The sequence below is a fragment of the Nannospalax galili genome, unplaced genomic scaffold (assembly GCF_000622305.1).
Source record: "Nannospalax galili isolate Female #2095 unplaced genomic scaffold, S.galili_v1.0 scaffold265, whole genome shotgun sequence".
NCBI classification, from domain to species: Eukaryota; Metazoa; Chordata; class Mammalia; order Rodentia; family Spalacidae; genus Nannospalax; species Nannospalax galili.
In genome coordinates, this window is record NW_008353747.1 from 166060 (window position 1) to 185472 (window position 19413).

Consider the following 19413-nt stretch of genomic DNA (forward strand, 5'->3'; position numbering starts at 1 on the left):
AAAATAAATTGCATTTAAAAAAGAAGTAAATGTTCACTTGTCTGCAAGAATCAATCACTCTTTATACAGGTTTGACATCTAGAATGAGGACAGTTTATTACTCAGGTTAAATCTGAACCTTTAAATCCTTGGATTGGCAATTTTAACCACTTCTAGGATCAAAAAAGGGCAATTATTAAGTTATTTTTGAAATGCGTCTCAAATTTCTTGCAACACTAACTTATATACTACCCAGATTCAACCAACTTATCTTCCTTCCTTCCCTTCCCTCCCTTCCTTCCTTCCTCCCTCCCTCCCTCCCTCCCTTCCTTCCTTCCCTTTTCTCTCCTTCCCTTCCTGTTTTGTTTTGAGAGAGGGTTTCATGTAGCCCAAGCTAAGCAGAAGATGATCCTGAACTCTTGTTCTGTTGCCTCTGCCTCTCAAGTGCTGGGATAACAGATATGCACCCATCATCTGATCAGTAAATTTCTTATAGCCAAATGAGTATTGTTCTTATGAGATTTAATATTCCTATTTCACGTAAAATGAACCAAAATTATCCAAGTTTTTGTCTGCTACTACAATACTACAAGTGTATCTCTTGAGTTTGATATATTTCACTCCTCAGTTTAAATTTAATGAAGCTTAAACTTAATTTGAAGGCTCAAGGACACTGAATCCATCCCAGGAAAGCACTATACCATTGAACCATACTCCCAGTCCTAAATGAAGGTTCTTTTCTTGGTTTGGGGGATTGAACTTCAAGCTTCACATATGCTAGGCAAGCACTCCACTGACTACCTAGCCCATCCTGAGTCCATTTAACCTCTAAACTTAGTGCAGCTTTATCTTTCTACCGTGTACCCTTTTACATTATATAAATAAATTTACTTCTTTCCACTTATGTACCGAACACTAGATTCTTATTTAAGAGCAGAATTCAAACCAGAATTTTTCTTATTTTGTTTTTTTGAGACAGGGTCTCACTTTGTAACCCAAACTAACCCTGAACTCTGAAATCTTCCTGCCTCAACCTCCTAAGTGCTGGGATCACAAGCGTGAGCCACCACACCCAGCTCAGAATTACTTATTTCCTAGAAGCTGTCTTCACTGAAGTAAATAATATAGCATTTCTCAACTATGATTTATATTAATCACTTTAATGTCATCCATTCATTCAGTAAATACCTTTTGTGCCAGGCACTTTGTAAGATACCTAGTTGCCAGAATTTCTGTTTATACAATTCTCCTAATTTATTTTAAATAAAATTTCCCAGATGATGGACGGTATGCCCACAAATTGACTGAAAAGGGAGAAAAGACAGACTGTATAAAAAAAAAAAAAGAAAATCCCGTTTACTCCAGGGGCTGGAAAGATGGCTCAGCAGTTAAGAGCACTGGCTGTTCTTGCAGAGGACTAAGGTTTAGCTCCCAGCACCCATATGGCAGCTAACAACTATCCATAACTCCAGTTCCAGGGGATCCGATGCCCTCTTCTGACCTCTGTGGGCATTATACAACATGGGTACATGTCATACATGCAGGCAATACACTCATACACAGAAAATAAAAATAAATAAAGTATTTTTTAAAATTCCATATACTCCAGGCATACACTTTTTATCTTGGTATTCAGAGGCAGGCACATCTCTGTGAGTTTGAGGTCAGCCTGGTCTACATAACAAGTTCCAGGCCAGTCAGAGCTATATAGTGAGACCTCTTCAAAAGGGGGCAAAAAAAATTCTATCTGCTGGGCCGAGAGTGTAGCTCAATGGCAGAACACTTGCCTAGCATGTGTGTAGCCCAAGGTTAAAGTCCCAGTACTGCCCCTCTCCAAAACAAAATCAAAACAAAACTAAACAAAACAACTATTATGAATGAAAAAATTCCGAGAGTCAGAAAGTCAGGCACAATGGGTACATACTGTAAGAAGTATAATCCTAATACTTGGGAAGCTGAAGCAGGAGGAAAACAAATCTGTGGCCAGCCTGGGCTTCATACTGAGAACCTAATCTCAAAAAATAAAAAGTTCTGGGCAAGGTGGTGCACACCTTTAATCCTACCACTCAGGAGGCAGAGGGAGGAGGATCTCTGTTGAGTTCTAGGCTAGCCAGGGGTATATAGTGAGACCCTGCCTAAAATTAAAATTAAATAAATAACGCAAAACAAACAAGCAAAAAAAGAAACAAAAGAAAAAGAAAAAAGGGCTGGAGAGATGGCTTAAGAGCACTGGCAGCTCCTACAGAGGACCTGAGTTCAGTTCCTAGCACCTACATGGCAGCTAATAACAGTCCGGAACTCCCAGTTCCAGGGAATCCAATGCCCTCTCTGACCTCCAAAGCCATTGCAAAACATGGATGCATTTATATATATGCAGGCAATACACTCATACACATAAAATAATAATAAATAAAATGTATGTATTTTTAAAATCCGAGAACACAGAGATTTAGGCTGAACATCTCCAAAGTTTCCTGCATGTCCTAAAGATAAAACTGATTCCAGGGGCTGGGAGAAGCATGTGGACCTGAGTTCAAATCCCCAGTGCCCATGTAAAAATCTGGGTGTGGCTACATGCCTGTAGCCCCAGTGCTGTGGGGTGGAGATAGGAAGATCCTTAAGCTTGCTGATCACCAGCAGAGGCCCTGTCTCAAGGAACATGTGGAGAATGTAGAGTAAGACACGTAACACAGAAAACACCTTCTTCTGGCCTCCATATGTGCACGGGAGGATGTACATGCACACCCCTCTTAAATAATAATAATAAGCCACACATGGTTGTGCACGCCTTTAATCCTAGCACTCGGGAGGCAGAGACAGGTGGATCTCTGTGAGTTCAAGGCCAGCTTGGTCTACATAGTGAGTTCCAGGCCAGCTGGGACTCCAGGGAGACCCTGTCTCAAAAAGACCAATAATGATGATGATGATGATGATATGATTTCAGTTGATCCAGTAAATCCTATACTAAATTTGTCAAGTTTTAGGTAGAAACTCTGCAGAGCTGCATTGATCCATATGGTAGTCACTAGTTACATGCAGCTATTTCAATTTAAAATAATTAGGCAAGATAAACAATGTAGCTTCTCAATCACTTGGACCATACCATGTGCTTGACAGTCACATGTGACTGATGACTGTCATACAGAACTGAGCACAAACAGAACAGTTCCTTATTGCATAATGCTCTATTAGACAGTATTGCCACAGAATACTTATTTAAGCATAGCCCAAATGTAACCACATCACAAAACTCAACTCTGCAACTAATCTTGAAACTCAGGAGATTCAGAACAACCACATGGGGTTTCCTGATGCACCTTGAAGGCAAACCAGGGGCAGAAGATGTCTTACAACCGAGAGGCCATCGCCTCCAAAGAAGACCCACTCACTTGCAGCACTGCTTCTTTATGTTGCGGCCACCAAACTTGGGCTTGTCCAAACAATTAGTGCAAACACCACAGTCCTCAGGCACCTGGCAGCCTGGACACTGCCCACAACGCCTGGAGCGCCGTCCTTTCTTTACTGGAGGTTCCTGAGGTGCCTTGTTTCTGGTGACAGGCTTTATTGGTTTGATGGGTGGAGCAAGAGGTTCAGCATCTTCTGAGCCAGCAATTGATGACTTGTCTGTTAAAGAAATGTTATCTTTGGTTCCAAGGGAATATCTAATCCCTTCTTGGGAGAAAGGAGAGATCCTCAAAATCCTTTTGTGCTACTAGATACATTAAACTGCATTTTAATTGGTAGTCAAAAACTGAAGAACTTAATATATTCATACATAGAATTCAAGAATTGTTTAAAATAGCTATTTAAATGTTTAAAATACCTATAACAGCCTGATGAAATAAAAAATCCAAATTCTGAAAACATAACAGTCTGACTTAAAATCAAGAATATGTAGGCTTCTAAGGATTCTCGTGAAGAGCAGGCACCCAGCAGTTTGGAACTATGTATATAGTAGTCACAAGAACTCACTCGCAGACCTCCAATCCAATTCCAGGAGGTATAAATGACCAAGGGCTCCAGCTGCTACATACAAAGAGGCCACAGAAGCACAGCTGCTCCCAGGCAGGTTCTTAGTGTGGCCAAGATACTAACATATGCTTGTTCCTGGGAATCAAAACTCCTCTGACAGCCTTGCAGACCTTTCTTCTACAGCACGGCTGTTTAGGAAGGTTCTACCCATCCTTCCTTCATCTCTTTCATGAGTCAAACTTGCATCACAGTCTGACAGTTCATCAGTTTGCTTTGGTCACCTCCCCTCTCTGAGGCATTTCCTCTACCAAATCTTCACATGCTTAATCCCGTAAAGCTATGGTTTAAAAAAAAAAAAAAAAAAAAAAAAAAAAAAAAAATCCAGACTATGAAAAGCCTATTGGGCATCTGTACAATGATTAGTAAATAAATAACAAGCCCACTCATACTCCAACATTGATCTCCCTCACCTACCATCATTCCCCATGGAAGACAAAATCTTTTCTCGTTCTTCCCATGGTAAGGCACTCAAGGTGGGCATGTCATCTGGAAACACAGCTCGTTTTCGGCCAAGGGCAACAGCAGCTCTTCTGCAGACATGTTTAATCCGGGGTCCTCGCACAGAGGTTTCTGATGAATCACTTTCTTGACCCTGAAAATGAGATAAACCAAAAATAATGACAACAATGTATATATTACAAATTAAATTAAATTAAATGATGCTGAGGTATATTTGATTAATTTATTATGATTTGTCATCAAAGCACACAACTCTAACATTCCCAGCTGAGAAGCCATATCAATATGCAGAAATCAACTACTTCTGTATCCTAAACTTTAACAGCAGTCTCTATTCATACTGTGTCCTCTACTTCAAATGTAATTTTCTTCTTATCAGAATCCTACTAGTCCTCGAAGGACCTCCACATAGGTTTCCTAACTCTCTTAACTGGATACAATCCAAACACTTAGCCTAGCTAACTCTCCTGAAAAAGGGCTGAGTAAACTTGGTTTGAACAGGCAAGGTGGGAAAGAGTACCTGTGCTTTGGGCTGGTCAGTTTGTTTGAGACTCTTACTCTTCTCAATCTTGCAGAGCTGGGCTTTGGCCTTTTTTAGGAGGCTGGCAACCCTCTTGTCAGTCATTGGAAGCTTGTCTGCCTGAGCCAACATGGAGCCTATGGAGGAAGTGGAATGTTTAACAGTGCTAGATGAAGGAGTGGAAAGGCAGAGGGTTTTCTCCTTCTCCAGGGATGGGGCAGTTGGGCCGAGGTCCAAGTTGTTTTTTTCCAGATTTCCTTTCCCTTTCTTTATTAGTATTTTGGTTTTGACAGCTGTTGTATCCCCAAGAGTCACAGAAGCAGTATCAGTCCCAGAATCAAGTGATGAAGACTTCTTCCGCCCCGTTGCTTTTTTGGCAGAAGATGAAGTGGCAACATCTTCACCAACAACCTTCTCTTTGGAAACCCTACCCACAGGATACAAAGCAGAACTACTCTGAATTTCTGATCCCTTTTTCCTTTTCTCTTTCCTTGACTCCCGCTTATTCTCCTTCTCTCTCTCCCGATCTCTCTCTCTACTCTTGTCCTTTTCCACGCTCTTGTCAGCATCTCGATCTTTGGACAGCTCCTCTGGGGCCTTGTCTTTATTTCTCCCCCTCTCAGTCTGAGAGCCTGGCGTGAACCATGGGAAGAGAGTAGGACTGTTTGCTGAAAACGGTTCTGCTGGAGCACTAGTCTGCTTCCTTGGTCTCTGGTTTTTCTCTGTAGACTCCCCAGACTGAGTTAGGGAATGAGAAGGAAAAGTAAAAGTTGGGTTTAAGGCACTAGCGGCGAGAGGACTAACAGGAATGCTTAATGAGGAAGAGACAGAAGATGGGGGAGTGAGAGGTGACAACTCAGAAGTACTAAGCCTTCCACTTCTTGTCCTCATGGAGTGAGAAGGTGATCTTGGCTCAGACCGAATAGGACTAAACACTTTCCTTTTCCTTTTCCTATTAGATACTCCCGAAGAGGACGCTCCAGCAGAAGTTCGATTACTAGGCAAGGTCACAGACTCAAATATTCTAGAGTGTGCCTCACTTGGAGTAAATCTCGGAGCTCTCAGAAGGGGGCTCCTTTTGTGGATATCAAACCTTGTTCCAGAGTGGAGTGGTGAAAACAACCGGGCTGAAGCAGCAGTACCAGATGCAGAAAAACCAGAAGCGAAGCCAACGTCCTCAGGAGTCAGTGGAGGGGGTCGAAAATTATCAAATATTGGTTTTCGAATCAGACCTTCTTTGGCATACTTTGCTGAGGAAAAATATTGTGGTTCTGACCTAGAATGTTTTAAGGAAGTCCACCTAAACGTTGGCTCTCGCAAAATAGATTTTCGCTTCCCTTGCATGGGAGCAGCAGAAGCAGGCAAAAATGGTGATGCTAAGGGGATAGTGGGGGGCATCAGCCAGGGTGTGTGGTCAGAGATACTGGAGGCTGGCTGCAGTGGAGGGGGAGGAGTAAGGAGGGGTGGAGGTGGTGAGGAGGAGGTCTGCTGCTGGGGGCCACTTTGCAAAGTTGATAGTTTTTTAGTTGCTCTAGATCCAAAACTTCTCTCCGACACTGAGTACCTTCTGCTTCTCCTATCGTTACTCTCGTTTTCTGGGGACTGGGAAATAGGCAGTGGAGTGTGAACTTCAGGGGTGTCACTCCGCTCTTCAGGAAGAGCCTGGATCTCCTCAGAGGCCTGAGAATCTGAGGTGGTGTCAATACTGGGACTACTAGATCGGGAGGAGTCTGAAGACATCTGAGAGGAGTGCTGGGAGGCTGCACTTGACTTTTCAGACGATCCACAGGATGTGGCACTGAATCTACTGTTTGGTGTAGATTCCAGTCTTGAAATTTTAATTGGAGGATCATAATCCTCATCCTCTATAAACCGCCGAGGGGTTTTAATGATCCGTGAGGAGATGGCACTAACAACAGGCATGATGAACTGTCGGATGTTTTTGACCTGTGTCTTCACCTTTCTTCCTTGCAGCTGAGCTGCTTCTTTTTCAATTTTCTTTTGAGCTCCCTTTTTTGCCCTCTGCAAGAGTTGTTTAGCAATTGTCGCATCTGTCCTTTTAGAAGAAGGAATAATCCTGACTGGTTTAATCCTCCGAGGGCTCTGTCTGACAACTGTCTTATCTTCTTTTGTGAGTGGGGGTGTTCCTTCCTTGTCTTTCCCGACCTTCTGGGGCTTTTCCAGCTCAGAATTAATGAGGATACCCGACGGGGTCTTTATCCTTTCTGTTGATGGAGGCCTTCCTCGCCGTCTTACAATCTGTACCCCCTTCCTTCCTATTTGAAGCTTCCCTGTCTTAAACTTAGACTTGAGAGGAGAGAGTTTACCTGCTCTTAATTTTTTAATCTTTGTGGCTTGCTGGAACATAGCAGAAGGGGTCCGTTTAATTTTTTTCAGGCTATCTTCTTTGTTTCCTTTTGGTAACTCTGAAATGTCCTTTCCATGTGTGATTTTGATTTTTACTCCAGGGAAGGTGGGAGGTCTTCCTCTCTTCTTTTCTATACTTTTAGAATCTTTCTTCTTGATCTTATCTCCAGATTTTGTCTCTGATTTATTTAGAGGGGAAAACACTGATGGGTCTGGGAGGATAGCTGAATTTCGGTCAGAGCCACTTCTAGGTCTCCCGCGAGGCTTTCGAGGACTAGTTTTAACTGTGTATAGAAATTAAAGAATGAAGAGCATACATTTAGCTATGTAGTTCAGGTCTCAGCTAGGCTGAATATAATTTAGCACAGGCCATTTTATACCGAACTCACTGGGCCTATTCAGTCAATATTACATTTTACTTGTGCTTAGCTTCTTTTCATAAAAAATTTGCCTCAAAGAAATCAAGCAAATAACATTCTACCTGAAAGAACATTTAATTGCTTTTTTAATACAAAAACCAAAGAAGCTTTAGACTGAACAAGTAACCTACAAAACTGATATTCTTAGAATGCACCTTAGAAAACAAGGGTTTTTTTCCTTTTTTGAAATAAAAAATAATGTTGTTTCCTAAACTTTGTATTATATTATCCTGGCCACTAAGAGTAACATTTAAGAACACCCTTCTGGGGCTGGAGAGATGGCTCAGCAGTTAAGAGCACTGGCTGCTCTTGCAGAGGAACTGGAGTCAATTTCTGGCACATGGCAGCTAATGTCCATAACTCCACTTCCAGGGGATCCAACACCCTATTCTGGCCTCCATCGGCATTGCATAACACAGGTGCACTTACATACACATAGGCAAAACACTCATATACTTAAAATTGTTTTTGAAAAATGAAGATGCTTGGGCTAGAGAAATGGCTCAGTGGTCAAGAGTACTTGCTGTTCTTGCAGAGTACCCAAGTTTGGGTCCCAGCAGCACGTGGTGGCTAACAAGTGTCCTTAACTCCAGTTCCAAGGGATCCAATGCTCCCTTCTGCCCTCTGTGGGCATTGCATTCACATTGTACACTTACATACATGCAAGTAAAACATTGATATGTATAATAAATGAAGGAAGGAAGGAAGGAAGGAAGGAAGGAAGGAAGGAAGGAAGGTACCCAAGTTTGGGTCCCAGCAGCACGTGGTGGCTAACAAGTGTCCTTAACTCCAGTTCCAAGGGATCCAATGCTCCCTTCTGCCCTCTGTGGGCATTGCATTCACATTGTACACTTACATACATGCAAGTAAAACATTGATATGTATAATAAATGAAGGAAGGAAGGAAGGAAGGAAGGAAGGAAGGAAGGAAGGAAGGAATAAATAGTGAGCTCCATGGCAGTCTAGGCTACAGACTAGAAAAGAAAAAAAAAGAAAAAGAGAGAGATGAAATTCTTGTGTCAAAAAAAAAAAAAAAAAAAAAAAAAAGAGTTCTTTTCTCATAATACTAAGGCCGACTCAGTAGTGGCTGCTTTTGCAGAGGACTCAGGTTCAGTTCTGAGCACCCATATGGCACCTAACAACCATCAGTAACTCCAGTTCCAGGGGATCTGGAAGAGGGATCTGAAGCTCTCTTCTGGCCTACACAGGCATTGTATGCACAAGGTAAACTTACATACATGCAGGCAAAACACACATACACATAAAAAAGAAATAAATAGGGCTGGAAAGATGGCTCAGTGGTTAAGAGCACAGGTTGCTCTTGCAGAGGACCTGGGTTCGAGTCCCAGCACCCACATAATAGCTAACAACTGTCTGTAACTCTAGTTCCAGAGGATCTGATACCTTCTCCTGACCTCTGCAGGCATTGCATGACATGGGTGCACTTACATATATTCAGGTAATACAGTCATACACATAAAATACAAATATTTTTAAACAACTTAAAAATAAATAAATAAAAATAAAGTCTACGGTATTATATCTTCTATCCTCTCTTAACTTTTCAGTGTTGCACAGTAGAACAATCTGGGACTAAAACCTTCCTTAACAGGCACTAAAAGAGATTTTGGCTATTATGAACATCTGTACTACAGAGCCACTTTCCAACACTGCAGAATTGACAAAGACTTATATTGTTGAGCTTCTTAAACATAAATGCATTCCTCACTAATTAACTTTAGAAGAGCTCCCTTAATAGGTTAAGGATTTACAAATCCATTCTCAACATATACTAATTATAACAAAAGTAATGGACTAGAAGACAGCAGAGAACAAGTCATTTAAGTAAAGCATATCCAGATGGCTTTTTAAAAAAAACAACATTTGGGGCTGGAGAGATGGCTCAACAGTTAAGAGCACTGGCTGTTCTTGCAGAGGATCCAAGTTCAATTCCCAGCACCCCAATGGTGGCTAACAACCCTCTGTAACTCTAGTTCCAGGGGATCCAACTCTCTCTTCTGACCTCTGCAGGCACTGCATGACACGGGTGCACCTACCTACATGTAGGCATTACATTCATACATATAAAATAAAGATTAAAAAAATCTATATCTATATCTCTATCTATATCTATATTTACCTATCTATCGATCTATCTATCGATCAATCGATCGATCAATCGATCGATCGATAGATAGATATCTGTGAATTAACTGGACTATGTTATGACTCCTTATCACTGTGGTGGATTTGACAGGCTATTCGGAGAACTTTACAAATTTTGGAAACTTCTACACTACTTTTGAAAAGATTTGCAGCCAGATGTGGTGGTATACACCTTTAATCCCAGCACTCAGGAGGCAAGGCAGGTGGATCAGCCTGGTCTACATAGGGAATTCTAGGCTAGCTAATACTACATAGTAAAACCCTGTCCAAAAAAAAGCTACTCAGCAGCTTTGAGTAGACAAGTAGAAAGAGAAAAGAGAAGGGTCCTGCTTACTTCTTTAACTTAAACACATCATCCAAAGAACACACACGGAGGTTATGACCAATTGCTCATCATGTACTTTCTTGGTCTCACTGTATCAACTGTAAATGAAGTTAGGTCAGAAGATCCCTAAAATTCCTTTCCTATGTAAAATTTTAAGATTTCATTACCTCTTAAAGCACCGCCTCTGTCTAAATAGCGGATCCTAAGGCACTACCACTAACTAGATATATACCACCTCTATCAGAGCAAACAAAACGTGTCATCTTGGGTGCTTAGTTACTATATAATACATAATGACTCTGAAAAGAGACCCAAATGCCAGCAAACATCTCAAACCAGTGCAGTAAAACCATCCTACAATAGTATACATATTTAACTGGACTGTTTACCCACATAAAATCAAACAAAACTATACAAGAAGTCAGAATGCTAACAAGATGAGGAATATACTTCCCGTCAAAAGATCTTTAGCCCTTTCCCAAAGGGAACTGAATTATACAAGCTGATAAATTGTACAAGCTGAATTATACAAGTTGATAAAGTCCAGAGTATCTTCTCTTAGGAAACTGCTGGTAGGTCTAGAATTTTAAGATATCCTAGGTATTTTGTTGTTGAGAACACTAACAAATATTGCTAATAAATGGAAATATCCAACATAGTTTTCAATTTCTTTGTTTTAATATAGTCCCTCAGGGGTCAGGTAGTGCATGTAGTACCAATATGTTGTTTCTAGTTCTTTAACAACAGTACACCAAATTTCATCTGTAAGGAAAAAAAAAAAAAAAAAAAAAAAAAAAAAAGGCCAGGAGGGGTGTTGCACACCTTTAGTCCCAGCATTCAGGAGGCAGAGGCAGGCGGATCTCTGTGAATTCAAGGCCAGCCTGGTCTACATAGTGAGTTCCAGGACAGCTGGGGCTACAGGGAGACCCTGTCTCAAAAAGGACCAAAAACAAAACAAAACAAAACAAAAACCTAAAGCATAAATACAATCATCTAAAATTATAAATCCGAGAATGGTTTTATTTCCAAGCCTACCATTTTTCTCAAAACCATTCTGTAGAAACCTATCTCCTCATGCCCAAGTAGTACTCAGAAAAACATACTAAGGAATTAACAAGCACAGCCTGACAGAAACCGTACCATTAATTTCATAAGCCATTTCCTATCCCCAGGATTACAGATCATCCTTCACATGCAAAGAAGGCAAAAAGAAGCCACTATTTCCTAACAAACAGATCTTAGAGCTACACCACGTGCTTAATTGGTCATACCTGAAGGAGACCTTGTGGGACTTCGCACTCTGACTTCTTCATCTGAGCCAAAACCTAAGAACTGCTCATCCTACAACAAAGGAAAATTATTTTAAAATCAGAAGCAAAAACATGTGAACAAATCCCAAAGAAATGCCCAGATGAGACAAATGAATTTGGAAAATTAGCTTCTACATATTAATGATCATCATCCAAATGGATACTATAAAATAATAATTCAAATACATGGACCCAGCCATATAGTTTCATTACAAATAAGAGCTATGTATAACTGAACAGTGCATTGAAAGTTCATCTTTGGTGCACAGTATATAAGACATAGTCCTAAATTTCAAACTACCAGATACAGCCCAAAACCATTAAAGATAATTTCAATTCAGGTAAGCAAATCAGTATAATGGCAGAAATATACAGCCACAAATAAAACAAACGCTTTTCAATAAGTAGTTAAATCTATAAACATCTAAGGAATAACATAAGTAATATAATAATCTCTTGCCTACTAAATATTAATAGAGACTGAAGTGCCATAATTGTCAGTTCCTTAACTCAGGAACTAACATGTAGATGAGATTTCTGTACGTCTGAGATCAGATTCTCAACAAGCATGTTATGGCATCATTTAAAAATGCCCTGTGATAAGAGACTTAATGGTGGGCAGCAGTGCTGGTGAAAGGGATTGTAAACTGACCACATATACAGTTACTTCCTTCACTACCCGGGAAACATCTTATTTCCAATTCTGCTTAGAAAAGACAGAAAAAGGGCAAAACCCCTCCTTACTGCTGTTAACCTGTCTTTTAAAAATACAACAACAAAGGAGTCATTTAATCTATTCTAGACAAGATCCCAAGAAAAAGTCTACTAACACATGTTGATTAGTACAAATTTTCAGATTCAGAGAAAGTTCTTTCTAGAGAGACAAAGAGATAGAATTTCAGATTCCAGGAACAAAATCCACAGAAAACAAGAACAAAATAAAGAATGAAGAACAGACTTGCATGAACCTGGTTAAGTCCCAACCTGTGTTCCAACCATTAAAGCCCCCAGGTCTTCCTGCTCAAGAGTTCTTCCTTCAGTTTGAAGACAGAATCAGGAGCTAATCCTCTTAACCACTTTTCACCCAGGAAAATAATGACAAGTAAAAGAAAACTTCTAGACAAATAAGCAGTTCAGCTCTTAAATTTAAATGATTTTGAGCAGCCAAATACCTGGAGCCAAGTCTTTACATACTATGTAACTGAGAGTCCAAAATGGGTTTTGTTTATTTGTTTTCACTCTGAGATTGCTAAGATTAAAAAAAAAGTATCTATGAAAAAGCTGAATTTTTCTTCAAAAATTTATTTGGAAAAAAAAGTACTTCTAAGAATGCATTTAGCCTAAGGAATATACACTAGAGTACATTTTTAGTTTCTTTTATCACTAAGTTTAAACTTTTTTTTTTGTCTTTTTGAGACAGGGTCTCCCAATAGTCCCAGTTGGCCTGGAACTTGGCTATGTAGACCAAGCTGGCCTTGAACTCACAGAGATCTGCCTGGATCTGCCTGCCTCTGCCTCCCAAGTGCTGGGAATAAAAGCATTGGGCCACCATGCCCAGTGTAAATTTTAAAATTCTTTTTTGTTTAAAGAAGTCATACTAAATTCTTTTTTTTTTTTCCTTTTTTTGGTCTTTTTGAGACATGGTCTCCCTGTAGACCCAGCTGTCTTGGAACTCACTATGTAGACCAGGCTGGCCTTGAACTCACAAGAGATCCGCCTGCCTCTGCCTCCCGAGTGCTGGGATTAAAGGCATGCGTCACCACACCTGGCTATACTAAATTCTTACTGTGAACATCATCTATAAGAAAAGTTCTATCCCTTTATCTTCTTATAAGACAATTGAAATAAAAAATGTGTGGTGATCTTCAGGGCTCACGCTTCTAAGTCACAATATTATCAAAAAAAAAAAAAAAGCATGCAAAGTTCATAAGAGTCCAAGCAACCCAAAATCTCTCCCCCACCCTCTTTTGGAAGGGGGGCAGGGTCTCGCTATTATAGCCCAAGCTGACTTCTCCCTCCCCCACTCTCTCCTACTTAGTGCTAGGATCACAGATATCACACCCAGCTTAATACAAAATTTTAAATTAAAAGTCCATATTTTTCCAACTTTTAAAATATACTTGAAGCAGATTTACTTATTTTTATTGGCGCTAGGGATTGAATCCAGGACCCCAGACATGCTAAGCATGTACTCTACCACTTAGCTACACTCCCAGATCAAAAATAAAGACATTTAAATAGTAGCTCTAAAATGTATGTTGAGAGAGAGAAAAACAGGCAAATAAGACAGGCAACAGCAAATGACTTCAAATGAGGTCATGGAATCTTAGAATAAGAGGGGCCAGTGGAGCCTGTCAGTACAGGCAGCAGCATGGCTGGTTCTGGGTCTTGGTTCTGTTATTTTCAGGTGATGTGACCTTAAACAAGTCACTGCTTGTCTATTGGAGCATTGTAAGGAATAGATAAAACAATTTAGGTAAAAACACTTAGAAAACAAATAAGCAGCACAGATATTACTATTACTACTGCTGTAGTTGAAGAAACAAATTCATGCAGGTGGCCACAAAGAACCTATGTGTTTAAATTGGGTGTAGTTATATTCATCTGCATACCATAATAGTTACAACTTAAAATTATAAATACTTGAAGGATTCAAATAAATCAACTATAGTACAAAAATTGCTATTGTACTATTAATGCAACAAAATAGTCATTTTCAGATCCTTCAAGTTTCTGATCAATTCCTTCTTTTCCTCCATCATCCTATGGAACATGTTAATCTACACATTCACAGAGAGGCCTGGATGTTGTTAATCACATACCAGGAGGCTACATCAGTAATTGCATGAATCTTATGCTCCAAGTATGGTGAAGACAAACAGTTTGAGCAACTATATGTACAAGAATTAAATGGTAAAGCAATAGGTGAGATAATTACAATGACCACTCATTAAAAAATGAGGTAAAAACTGTACTTTTTACTAGCAATCTCAATGAGTCACTTTCTACATTTCAGACTTTCACTATATAGTCCTAATTGTAATGTCCTCTAAAATATTAGGAGTTCCACTGACCTGTCAAGCAGTAATTTAACTGTTAATATTTAGAGTGTTCCAAATATTTTCTAAAATAATAGGCAACATTATTTTCCTTCTGGTCTTAATTTGAGTAAGATTTGACAAGAAAAGAGTAGTTGTCAAAAGGTCTATACTTTGGGCCAGGTGTAGTGGCACATGCCTTTAATCAAAGCACTCAGGAGACAGAGGCAGGTAAATCTTTGTGAATTCCAGGCTAGCCTGATCGACATAATGAGTTCTAAACCACTCAGGGCTATACAGTGAGACCCCGTATCAAAAGAAAAAAGACTATATTTCTTTTTAAAGACAATTTTTCAACTTTAATTTTATGTGTACAAGTGTTTTGCCTACAAGTATGTAAGTGCACCCATGTTGTGCAATGTCTGTGGAGGTCAGAAGAGGGCGTCGGATCCCCTGGAATTGGAGTTACAGATGGTTATTAGTCATCATGTGGGCTCTGGGAACTGAACCCAGGTCCTCTGCAAGAGCAGCCAGTGCTCTTAACCACTGAGCCAACTCTCCAAGCCAAAAATCTATTTCTAGCAAAGAGCTGTCTTTGCATAGGAAACATAGGAGGGCTTCTTGAGGTATACTTTAAAAAATAAGTTCATTGTTTAAAGATCCAGGCAGTTTGGCCAAAAACAAAAGCTGTCATTGCTATGTCATAAGAGTTCTAGTGTTCTAACTGAACTTCCAATTCTATGTTAAGAGTCCTAACTACATACATTTTTAAAAAGTTATTTATTTAATAATCATATAATTAGAAGAAGGATTTCATTACAACAGCATTGACATATTTAATAAAAATTTCCAGAGCTAACTACATACATTTTAAAACTAGCTCTCATGGGCCTGGCATGGTGGTGCACGACTTTAATCCCAGCACTCAGGAGGCAAAGGCAGTAAGGATCTCTGAGTTCAAGACAAGCCTGGTCCACAGTGAGCTCCAGGTCAGCTGGGGCTACAGGGAGAGTCTGTCTCAAAAAAAACCAAAAACAAAACAACAACAACAACAAACTAGCTCTCATAGTTTTGGAGAACACTATGCAAGCTGCTAAGGGAGAACATCAATTAACGGTCCAACCTCAGCTTTAAAGCCTAATAACCAGAACAATGGCTGGCACAACAAACTATATTGGTGTAGTAGTGGCACTTTTATCTTAGGGGTAATTAACAGCTATCTAATTGGACTTAAAGCCCACTCAATGGTAGGGAACTCAAGTGTGGCACTATAAACAAGGCCAAATACACATGGCTAGAGAAGTCATAGATCTTAGAGAAAACCTCCAAATGGTCACATCCCTAGATAAATGTAATTTCTTGCTATGTGCTAAATATGGATCCTTATATTTACAGACAAGTATGCCAGTCACCACTCATCAAAGAAGCTTCTTTTGCAACAGATGGAGACTATTACAGAGTTCTACAACTGGTCACACACAGAGAACAAGTGACTGTGAGATGCCCAACCCTAAGTGACACATCTACAATGGAACCTCTACACTCAAGGCTCACAGAACATAGTGGAACAAGGGGTAGAGAGAATAGTAATGCATTGCTCAACTCTCATCAACAAAGCTCCCTCATGCAACAGAGGGCAATGAACACAAAAGGCCACAACTGGCCAGAGTGTAGAGAGTAAGAGTCTGCAGAGTATGGGTTCCTAGACAGCACTCTTATATAAATCTTCACCCACCTAAGGCTCTGGGACCACTACAGAAGAGGTGGGGCAGGAAGATTGTAAGAGCCAGGGTAAGAGGCACATGATCATAAACAAACACTCTTACAGGCTCCTGGGACCTTGTTCATATGAAATTTCAGCAATAGTGACAGACCCATGCAAACTTAAGCAGACAAAAACCAGCACAGAACTGGGGAAATGGGCTGGAGGCTACAACTTTGGTGAGGAAATATTGGCAGCTGATCACTGCTGGATGAGGAAGAGTTGAGTTGATTTTTTTTTTTTTTTTTTTTTTGGTCTTTTTGAGACAGGGTCTCCCTGTAGCCCCAGCTGTCCTGGAACTTACTATGTAGACCAGACTGGCCTTGAACTCACAGAGATCAGCCTGCCTCTGCCTCCGGAGTGCTGGGATTAAAGGTGTGCGCCACCACGCCTGGCTCAAGAGTTGATCTTTTTTAGGACTATGATGCTAGACAGGCTGAACAGCTCCAGTGCATAGACTCACACCAAGGAACATCTGTGTACATAAACTTGACTTGAGAGGCCTTAACATATATGACAAGATGCATGAAGTCCTGTGGGTGGGCTATGGGGAGATACTGATAAGGAAAGCTATTGAAAATGTACAAGGAAAGGATACTACCAGGGGTTCCCACAAAAAAAGCCATCCCTGTGGACCACTATCATCAGAACTACCTTCTCTGGCTCTATCACTCTGGAGAATGTAAATAAAGTAACAGCCCTAGCTTCCAATGGATTCAGACTTGCCTACAAACCAAAAAGACTAAGAATAAGAACTAAGGCAATTCACACACACACACACACACACACACACACAGAGAGAGACAGAGAGAGACAGAGAGAGACAGAGAGAGACAGAGAGAGAGAATTTAAAGACAGCAGATCTTCAAGGCCCAGATATCTTTATTTTCATCTTAGAGAGAGAGAGAGAGAGAGCGAGAGAGAGAGCGAGAGAGAGAGAGCGCAAGCGCAGGGAACTACAATTAAGTCCAGATTGGCATAAGCATGGGTAGCCCTGAAGAGAATGCAGGATATATCATTTGGCATCTGACCAAGGAGTCCTAAACATACTTAGCACACAAACTTTTCCTTTCAACATGGCCTTTCCTGAGGAGCAAAGCAGTCACAGACAGTCTAGGCAAGAGCTGGAACATGCTTTCTAGATAATGTTCTTGGGGACTGGATTGCTAGATATAAACTTTTTTTTTTTTAACCTCCAAGATAGAAAAATATCCTTGGCCAAGTTGAGCTCTATAAAATACTGTTAAGCTTCCAGTGCTTTACAATAAATTAAGCTGTTTAATGTCACTCCTTAAGTAAAATGTAATAATAAACATGTAGAGTTTACTAGTTCTAGTCACAACTCTAGGGTAGTGATTGAACTTCCATGCATACCTCTGACAACTAAACTCCCTGACTCATAAGTATCTTAGCACTTAATATTTTAATTTTGCTGGGCATGGTGGTACACACCTTTGGTCCCAACACTTGAGAAATAGAAGCAGGCTGTTAAATCTATGTGAGCTCAAGGTCAGCCTGGTCTGTATAGTGAGTTCCAGGCCAGTCAGGGCATATTTTTCCCAATATATATTTTTATTGAATATTTGTGCATTTCATACATCTTAATCATATTTAGACTCCCACACCTATCTGCAACCCCCCTTGGCCCTCGACCAGATTTCACACATTCTGTCATACATGTCAAGGCCTACTGAGTAAAATTTCTGTCCCCAGAGGTCCCTTGGTGTGAGTTCATCCACTGGAGCTTCTTCAGCCTATCTAGCGTCACACCCTTAAAGAAGACCAACTCTCCCTCACAGAGCAGTGATCAGCTGCCAATAGTTCCTCAGCTAAGGCTGGGGCCTCCTGCCCATTTCCCCAGTTCTATGCTGGTTTCTGTCTGGTTTGAGTTTGCATGGGTCTTGTGCACACTGTCACATTGCTGTGTTCATATGAGCAAGTTCCCAGAAGTCTGTAGAACTGTTTACTTGTGGTCATCCACCACTCCTGGATCTTAAAATCTCTCTGCTTCCTCTTCTGCAATAGTCCCTGACAGAGCCAGCCAGAGCATTTTTCTTTTACTGGCAGGATTTAAATTTTGTAGTGGTTGTTATATTTGTGATTAAGTAATAGGAATATTCTTCCCACAAAAGAATCTAATTGAAGGGGCTGGAGAGATGGCTCAGTGGTTAAGAGCACTGACTGTTCTTACAGAGGACCCAGGTTTGATTCCCAGCACCCACATGGTGGCTAACAACCATCTGTTAACTCCATTTCCAGGGGAATCTGACACCTTCTTCTGACCTCCACGGGCATTGCACAACATGGGTGCACTTACACACATGTAGGCATAGTACCCATACACATAAAATAAAAATTAAAAAAAAATTGGGGGGGGTTCTTTTTGAGACAGGATCTCCCTGTAGCCCCAACTGGCCTGGAACTCACTCTGTAGACCAACCAGGCTGGCCTTGAACTCACAGAGGTCTGCCTGCCTAAAGGCGTGTGCCACCACACCTGGCAATAAAATATTTTTTTTAAAAGAATCTAACAGCACAAAATCAGTATTATAAATAATGTTTACATATAGAATGTAGTGAAGGCATTTTAGAAAAAGATACGAAAACCTGCTCTTCACAGGATTATGGAAGAGTAGAATAACTTGTCAAACAATACAACACTGCATTCACTGGTTCTTTTGAAAAATGTTTACACACAGGGACTGGAGAGATGGCTCAGTGGGTAAGAACACTGACTGTTCTTACAGAAGACCCAGGTTCGAATCCCAGCACCCACATGGCAGCTAACAACTGTCCGTAACTCCAGTCCCAGGGGATCCGACAGTCTCTTCTCTCCTCCTTGGGCATTGCATGCAATGCTGGCAATACATGCATACACATAAAAATAATAAATATTTTTTAAATGTTTACACTTGTCTCAGAGCTGTATATTTCAGATAAAAAGTTGAGAAAGACATGATTCCTGTTTCCAAATAGTACCTAAGGCAAAGACAGGCAGGTGTACAATTTTAGCTTTCATTCCAAAAGCCAAAATCTC

The 19413-nt window shown here is 40.5% G+C and overlaps 1 protein-coding gene across 4 annotated transcripts in view; it reads right to left on the reverse strand.

Annotated features, from left to right (window-relative positions):
• Positions 1–19413, reverse strand: part of Kmt2a (lysine methyltransferase 2A) — a 99096-nt gene that overhangs the window by 47557 nt on the left and 32126 nt on the right. For 2 of the 4 annotated variants that reach the window (XM_017802669.2, XM_029554957.1), the window contains exons 3-6: positions 11539–11608; positions 4991–7641; positions 4426–4603; positions 3369–3603 (exon numbers count right to left, since the gene is read on the reverse strand). In XM_017802669.2, the coding sequence (XP_017658158.1) occupies positions 3369–3603; positions 4426–4603; positions 4991–7357 (2780 nt within the window). In that variant the 5' untranslated portion in view covers positions 7358–7641; positions 11539–11608. The remainder of the gene's footprint in view (positions 1–3368; positions 3604–4425; positions 4604–4990; positions 7642–11538; positions 11609–19413) is intronic. The other 2 variants (XM_029554958.1, XM_029554959.1) reach the window with 2 other exon arrangements.